We start from the raw sequence: 8,362 nt of genomic DNA, 5'->3' as shown, positions 1-8,362 counted from the left end.
AAATAGTCACAATCAGTGGTGTAGTGGTAAAAAAAGAGGTGGGTAAACTATAAATTCTGTGATAAGGTGGGCCACGGCCTACCGGTGGATCCTGATGACGTTGCTATAGGCTGTCATTTATCACTGTTTTTTCCCTCATAGGTCGCACAATCAGTATTCAATTCATACATTGATCAATGTTCTTGTTAAAAAGACTCAATAAAGAATTATATGGTTGAAATCTATAAAGTTTACTAAATGACAAAACAGAGACAACAAGAATATGTGTAAATTATTCACATTTAACAATCTGGAATCAAAGACCTTTTTTACAGTTGTCTTAAAAAAATTACTCAAACCAACTAATCAATTATCAAAATAGTTGGTGATTACAGTTTATATAAAACCCCCATTGATTTTCTCCACATGAATTTAGATTATCAACCATAATGTATAAACCATCCCAGGTAGACTGACCCAGTTTCTGCTCCTGATGAAGCTAGAAGTCTGTATGATATCAACCTTGTAACATTATAAGAAAAACAATTATCCACTATCTTACGTAGAAAACCTAAATTACCTACAATCCTAAACGTAACAGCAACGGTTCTGATTGGTACAACGTGCTGTTACCATAGAAACGTTTACCGTACCTGCGATGTTCTTCATGTTATAAGCCCCCAACGTAGACTTCAAGGCAGCGCTGCGACCGTGACTTCAAGGCACCAAACCATTGCCCAATCCTAGCGCTGCCTGGAAGGCGAAGTTGGGGGCACTATACCCCAAACACCGCAAGAGACACTGACAGTAATGCAGCGCAATATGATAGACTTTGTCTTAGGTTTAACAACCTATGAAACTAATAATGAACAATATGAAACTAAAACAGAAGCTTAATTTAGAATGGCTTTGGGACAAAAGGCTATTCAGAGGTGGATAAACGCACTTTGGAGGTGGGGAAACGCCATTTCAGAATTTTGAGAGGTGCATAAACGGCGTTTACTAGCGTTTAGCCTCCACTACATCACTGTTCACAATTCAGTAAATTAATGTGAAACATCTCAATCCAACTTAAAATGTAAACAGAATTCAGTCAAATGAATTCAAAACTTTGGAACTGCAACTTAAAAGTAGCATGATCACTGAAACATGATCAAAATCAACAAGAGCATTCTTCAGTCATGAACAAATACGTACGTAGTTCTGAACAGAACTAGACAACCAAACCTGAATACTTAGTTATAATAACCACAATGCTCTAGGACAGTCTTCACTCGCGAGAGTAAAATACTTCCACACTTCTGACATGCACCGCCGCGGAGGTTTGTATTGCGCAACTACCGTCAACCGTAAGATCGGCGCGACTAGTCAGGTAATGTAGCCGATCTCCGATCACGGGAAAATAGGAAAAGATCGGGCCGATCCGATCTCGAGATCGGGATCGGGACATCCCTAATTATTACATAATTAGTAATTCCTAAGTACTACCACCAACTTGACAGTCAATATCCAGGCTATACAATGTAGCAAAACCTGGGTTTGGCAGCAAACTGAAACCAAATTTCATCTGTCACTGTAAATTGTACACAAGTACAATTACCTTAGAATGTAGGTATTTTCAACTGTTATTATTATTTCTGTGTGTAATATGTCTGTGTCACTATTTATCTGTCTTTCTGTCCACCTGTCTCCCAATGCAATGCACTGGGGCAGTGACGGCAGTCCCAGGTGTGGGGCTATACTACTATCAGTACTACTATCACTACTACCACTACTACTTAGTTTTCTACTAATATGACTAATACCACCATAATTGACTGTCACTACTGCCACCTCCGCTACCACTGTACATCTGTCTAAGTGCTAGTACTGTTTTACGCCCTCACTAAGAGCACAGTAATGATATTAGCTGGGCACAGAGAGACAGGCAGCCACCACCGCTTATTTAATATTTCCTTAAAGATGCAGTTTGTAAGATTTAAATCTTTTCTTAGAGTTAAATTTTTCCAAAGGTGATGATTCACAATTTATCAGTGAGTCCAAATTGGAATGCACAACCCACAAACTGCTTTTTTAAATGGAATTCCTGCAATTATGAGCACCAAGAATTGTAGTATGCATGTTGTGCACTAGCTTTATTTGATAGAAAATTAACTGGAAGATGGTGTGGCCAAAAAGTATTTCTGTTTTTCTGGTCAAATTTGTAGATTTAACCTGTTCTTCAAACTGTTCTGTTTAAACAAATTATGGTTTCTTTTTTAATCCGTAAAACCTACTGGTATTACCTGCAACTTATGATGCATAGGCTGTTTAAATGTGTGTGTATGTGTGTATGTGTGTGTGTGCCTAGCACCCTCAGGGTGACCCTGCAAGAGGTCAGTGTTTATTTTGTAAACAGCCACTGACATTTAAGCGTGATGGCTCTCCACTTGATTGTAGCATAGCACCGTCAAACCACTTCCTGTCCTTGGAGAGAGGGAAACACCCAGTTAGGAAGGGAGGTAGGGGTTCCAGCTGTTTCTGCATTTGCACCACCTCTAACTCTCACTCTATCGACTGTTTCTACTTCACTATCTTCTCTAGATTCCCTTTTTGGCTGTCCCTTCTTGCTGCCCAACCATTGACTGTAAATACTAATGGCCAAAGCATCCGTTTCGGTGAAGTATTGCAAATGCGGAAGGGCCTTAAACCTGCATTCTATCTGAATGCCAGCAGAGGGCGCAACGTGTGTGTGTGTGTGCAAAAGGAGGTCTGTTTCTGTAGAAGTCGATGAGAAAGTCACTCGCTTGTCACTTGATTTATTACCTCAGTAAACATTTTTAGTAGGAGTTTATGCTCTTAATTAGTGTTTTTGGCGGCCTGTTTTAATCTAGTCTTTGTGTCAAGCTGTCATTTGTTTTAAATTTTTTGTCACATTCATACTCTTTTTAGTCTAATCAAGTTTCAGTCGACTAAAAGTCTGAGCATTTTAGTCAGAATTATCCATGACTGTTTAAGTCTAGTTTTAGTCAACGAAAATGGACAACATTTAGTCTACTTTTAGTTGAAAATTGTATTTCTTTTTTTTTTTTTTTTTGTAATGCGATTCTATTTAATGCTGTCAATTACAGCATAAGTGCCTAGTAGTATATACATAACCAAAATGTTGACCAGCAGGGGATGCTTAGCACACAATTAGTCAGTCAGGTAGGACTAAGTACTCACACAATCTCTCAAACAAATACACACACACACACACACACACACACACACATACACGGTAGTCACACACGTTTGTCTCAGTTGTTTTAAGCTCCAGTGGCTAACGTTTTATAGCTAATGTTAAAATGAAACACATTAACCACAGCCTCATGAGTTGGCATGAGCTTTCTGAAATAGAAAGTAACGTTATGTTAACGTCTTAGCCACCTCAATTTCATTATGGAATGGCTTGAGATATTTAAGGTTCATGGTGTTCTTTCCTGTTTTTGTGGCCGCATTTCTCCCCATCTTTTTCCACAACACATTGTTTTTTTTTCCACTTCTGTGTAAGGAAAGTTTTTCCAAGTGTAGTTAGTTCTTTTTCTCCCTAAGACGAATTCTGGCTGGCTGGCCATGTTCCTTTTTTCTTGTCAGACTTAATTTTGTTTGTTGGCGTTTACTTTTGTCTCACCGTTGCCAACTCTCAGCTAATGTCACAGACACCGCCCAACAGTCTATGACTCCTCCCTCTCGTCTAAAATCGCCACATCTGCAAACAAGATGGCTGCGCCCGTTACGGCAAACTCGACGGCTCATAGCAGATCTCCACAAACCAGTGGGTGAAATCACACATGCTCTGTCCATCAATGTAAACAGTCTATGTGCCCCACCCCAGCTTATTTCTAGTGCTTTCCAACCCTTCAGGCTTCCACCTCCCACCCGACAGTAGGGACTTTTACATAACTGGGCTAATGAATATTACACGGTGTGGGACAAAAAAAGAGGATTCCCTGGATGAGGAGAGTTCCACCAGGAGGGGGAAGAAGAGGGAAGATGGTGGGAAATGGGGACTGGCAGAGAAGAGTAAGGAGCTCACGCTGAATGCCTTAGACAGAGCACCTTATAAAACTTATAAAAACAGTGTGGCTGCTGGCTGCTGGCTCTCATTGCTTTTAATAATCAAGTTTGCATGTATTTTAGATTGTTTGTTTTTTTTCCTTCCCAAGATTATGTGTTTATGTGTGATCCATGTGTCATGCTGCTGTTCTTGATGTGTTTCTAGGTTACTGGTCAGTGCCTCACAAGATGGAAAGCTAATTATCTGGGACAGCTACACAACAAATAAGGTGAGATTATTCAAAATCCATGATAGAATGCATAATGTGTACATATACAGTTGCATTAAAATCAATCAGTTACAGTACATTTAAAAGTTTTCTGCCATCGACAATGTGCTCATCTGGTTAGACAAGCTCATATTAACTGTCCAGATGTTGCTTTTAGAGCACAGACTGTATTTATGCACTGCCTCTCTTAAACAGTACTGTTAATACGTTGGGAACTGCGACAGGCCACCATCCAAATGACCAATTATCAAAACACCAAGAATATCACTCTCTCACCTTATTAAAAAGTAAATTCAGATTTTTATAATCAAGTAGTAAAGAGAAAGTGGCAGAATTTTGTCAGCTGATGACTTAATTGTATCACACAATATTTTGGATTAAGCACATACATTGACCGTAAAGCTGAACACTACTTCCTTTTTGTTGTATTTAATAATACTCTCCTGGTCCTTAGATGCATGCCATTCCGCTGCGTTCTTCCTGGGTGATGACGTGCGCCTACGCCCCCTCTGGGAACTATGTGGCCTGCGGTGGCCTGGACAACATCTGCTCCATATACAGCCTGAAGACCCGTGAGGGAAACGTGCGTGTCACCCGAGAGCTACCCGGGCACACAGGTAACACAGGGCCGGTCAAAAATAATGCTAATAAAATGACCCGTTTCTTGACAACAGAACCTAGAGCATATATCTTTTTATTTCTATCATGCTAACTAACTTTTAACTGTTACTTATTTCTCATATCCCAAACCTGAAGGCAGCATGCCAGATTTGTTCAATACATGTGACACATATCAATTTCCTTACTGTGGTTTTACATTTTAGATATTATGTATAAACTTGAGTCAAACAATGCCTTTGTTGTTATCCACTGGATGGAAGTGTTAGGTAAACCTTAGCTAGATCAGTACTTACAGTACATTTAATTAGTCTCACTTTTCAGCCTAGGAACGGAGTACTAAGTTGAACTAATATACTAGTGCTACTCTAGTGCATGCACATCCCTGAGGGGGGAGGGACATTGTTTTCTGCTACATGGCTACTGTGCTGGATGAACATGCCCATTTCGCAACTTTTTTTTCAAACTTTCAAAGCATAGTATGTTGGTAAAGGGTGCGTTCAGCTATCTAAGCACAGGTTACAGGAAAATTGTATCACCCCGGGTTAAAACTTACATTGGGAAGAAGCATTAGCAAGGCAGTCAAAATTCAGTCGTGGTAGGTCACCATAAGAGCAGTTCAAGTAAAGTGCCTTGCCCAGGTGAACTGACAAGGCAGGGCGGAGCTCTCCGTCTCTGAAGTCGAACCTCTGTTTATCTCCAGGTTACTTGTCCTGCTGTCGTTTCTTGGATGACAACCAGATACTGACCAGCTCTGGAGACACCACCTGGTGAGCAACCAACTTCTGCTCCTATCTGCACACTTTAAATAATTTAAAGCTCTTTACATTATAGAAATATTCCTGTCGCCATGCTACACAGTAGATTGTAGCTGCTCCACCACATAATGTAAAAATGTCAGTTTCTCTCAAATATCCATCCTCTTATTCTCACTATCTTACCTTCATGTGGCTGATGTATAATGCCCTTTTGTGTGTGGATTTTACAAAAACACTTAGCTCTAGAAGGTGAGAGTAATTATCCACGGCAGACTCTTTGTCAGTCAAACAGAGTTATAATTCTACAAAAGGTGTATAAAGATCCAGATGGAAAAAGCCCTTTAATAATGACACTAAAATTGTAATAATTCACATAAATCAGAAAATGATTTTAATAAAGGAGCTAGTATGTCTTTGATAATATGTGATTATTGTCTGAATGTGGCAATTTATATAAAAGCATTTATAGTCTCAAAGGACAGTCATACCTTAACGCTACCGCTTTTCTTGCAGTGCATTGTGGGACATAGAGACTGGCCAGCAGGCCACTGCCTTCACCGGCCATACAGGAGACGTGATGAGTTTGTCTCTAAGCCCAGACTACAAGACCTTTGTGTCAGGAGCCTGTGATGCCACCTCCAAGCTGTGGGACATACGTGATGGCATGTGCAGGCAATCTTTCACTGGCCACGTGTCCGATATCAACGCCGTCACCGTGAGTACTGAAACCCCTAACACAGACACACAGTCTCTCTCTCGCTCTCACTCTTTCGCTCGCTTTTACCCACTTTACCCACTAATTACTTTACTTCGATCATTTACATAAGCTTGTAGCAATTTCAGCCTTTGGCCACACACCACCTGTGCCACAGACGCACTGCCAGACAGTCTAGATGCCGGTCGCTTATTTATTGGACAGAATCTCTGAAAGTCCAAAACACTTCCTGGTCACAGAAATAATGGGGCAACACCAAATTCATAACCTCTTGAGTTTTCTGGTTCTGCTTCAGTGTTTCTAATATTTAAGTTACTTACAGGTTAAAAGGGCTTAAAACAGGTTTAAAATCCTGTGTCTGTCGCCGTTGCTTTGCAGCTGTAACCCAATCAAGGAAAGGGTTAACGTAGTTTTGGCCAATGGAAGAAGTTAATAATTTCATGGCACAGAATTAGAACCCAAAATTGAAACTTAAGCAACTAAAATTGCTGAATGTTACAACACTGTGTCATAGTGGTCGTTATTGGTCGGTACAGGCCAAAAGTTTGAACACACATTCTCATTCAATGAGTTTCCAGGCCGGGGTTCGACTCCAACCTGCAGCCCTTTAGTGCATGTCATTCCCCCCCCCCCCCCCCCCCCCCCCCCCCCCCCCCCCCCCCCCCCCCTTTTTGTCTTTCTTATGTCTTCAGCTCTCCTATCAAAGTAAAGGTCTGAAAATGCCCAACAACATTATCTTAAACTTTTTTTTAAAGACTTGTATCTCCTTTCATTAGCCACTAATAAAATACTACTATGTTGGGTGAATGCAGCAATATGTTGGAAAAGTTAAATTACCCACAAACAAATGACCTGTGACATGTGGTTGTTTCGTTGGTGTAACGTGCCAGACTTTTACTGCTTTTATGAACATTTTATTGTGATGAAAACAATAAGCCTCTTTAAAGAAAACCTCTCCCCAAAGGCCCCAGCCCTGTGCCTCAAAAAACCTAATATGATGGTGTAACAACTCTTTCCTGACTTCGGCTTGACTTTTCTTTTTGCCGTGCAGTTTTTCCCCAACGGGAATGCCTTTGGCACAGGCTCAGATGATGCCACCTGCAGGCTGTTTGACCTGCGGGCCGACCAGGAGCTGATGATGTACAGCCATGACAACATCATCTGCGGCATCACCTCTGTGTCTTTCTCCAAGAGTGGCCGACTGCTCCTGGCCGGCTACGATGACTTCAACTGTAATGTCTGGGATACTCTGAAAGGCGAGCGTGCAGGTAAAAGGCATCTGAGGTCTTAATGTAATTTTTTTTTCAATTTTAGATGACTGATCATCCGACCGTCTCGTTTTCTTGGACAGTGACCAGCGAATTAATACACTTTAGGAAGTGGAATTTTTGGCATTTGTGCTTGAATAATTATTATGATATATTAATAATGGATTATCAAAATAGTTGGCAGTAATTGTTCTGTAAATCAATTAATCAACCAATGGATTTACCTCTAATAACACGCATGAGTTGCATCCTAAAAAAGATGTTAATAGATAAATGAGTAGTAGGTTGAAATTGCATTGCAATGTAATAGTTTGAACACGGACCGTTTAACTGTAAAGTCTTCAGCTTTGTGACATAAGCAGTCATTTCTAAGTAATAAATTGATGAAAGGCTTTTGAATTTGGGTTGCAGATTTTTAGTGATCGACCTTTTGAATCTGGTTTATTTTCTTTGACCTCCAGGTGTGCTAGCGGGCCACGACAACAGAGTGAGCTGCTTAGGGGTGACAGAAGACGGCATGGCCGTGGCCACCGGCTCCTGGGACAGTTTCCTCCGAATCTGGAACTAATCTCAATCTCTGCCCGCCAACTTCCTCCTTCACAACCCCACCCTACATATCCCAACTCATCTTCTGGGCTGGACCTGAGGGGTGCTCACTGTGTCAGTCAAAATCCTCTCCACTCCTCCCCAGTTCTCCTCTGTGCTGGCGACCTGCCC

At 41.0% G+C, this 8,362-nt stretch overlaps 1 protein-coding gene across 2 annotated transcripts in view; it reads left to right on the top strand.

Moving 5' to 3' along the window:
• Positions 1–8,362, top strand: part of LOC117950663 (guanine nucleotide-binding protein subunit beta-4) — a 26,235-nt gene that overhangs the window by 13,643 nt on the left and 4,230 nt on the right. Inside the window, exons 6-12 of one of the 2 annotated variants that reach the window (XM_034881964.1) lie at positions 1,693–1,707; positions 4,223–4,286; positions 4,741–4,903; positions 5,608–5,674; positions 6,176–6,377; positions 7,429–7,645; positions 8,107–8,359. In XM_034881964.1, coding sequence (XP_034737855.1) covers positions 1,693–1,707; positions 4,223–4,286; positions 4,741–4,903; positions 5,608–5,674; positions 6,176–6,377; positions 7,429–7,645; positions 8,107–8,213 — 835 coding nt within the window. In that variant the 3' untranslated portion in view covers positions 8,214–8,359. The remainder of the gene's footprint in view (positions 1–1,692; positions 1,708–4,222; positions 4,287–4,740; positions 4,904–5,607; positions 5,675–6,175; positions 6,378–7,428; positions 7,646–8,106; positions 8,360–8,362) is intronic. The other variant, XM_034881965.1, reaches the window with a different exon arrangement.

The sequence above is a fragment of the Etheostoma cragini genome, chromosome 9 (genome assembly GCF_013103735.1).
Source record: "Etheostoma cragini isolate CJK2018 chromosome 9, CSU_Ecrag_1.0, whole genome shotgun sequence".
NCBI classification, from domain to species: domain Eukaryota; kingdom Metazoa; phylum Chordata; class Actinopteri; order Perciformes; family Percidae; genus Etheostoma; species Etheostoma cragini.
This window is presented reverse-complemented; position numbering and strand designations above follow the sequence as displayed.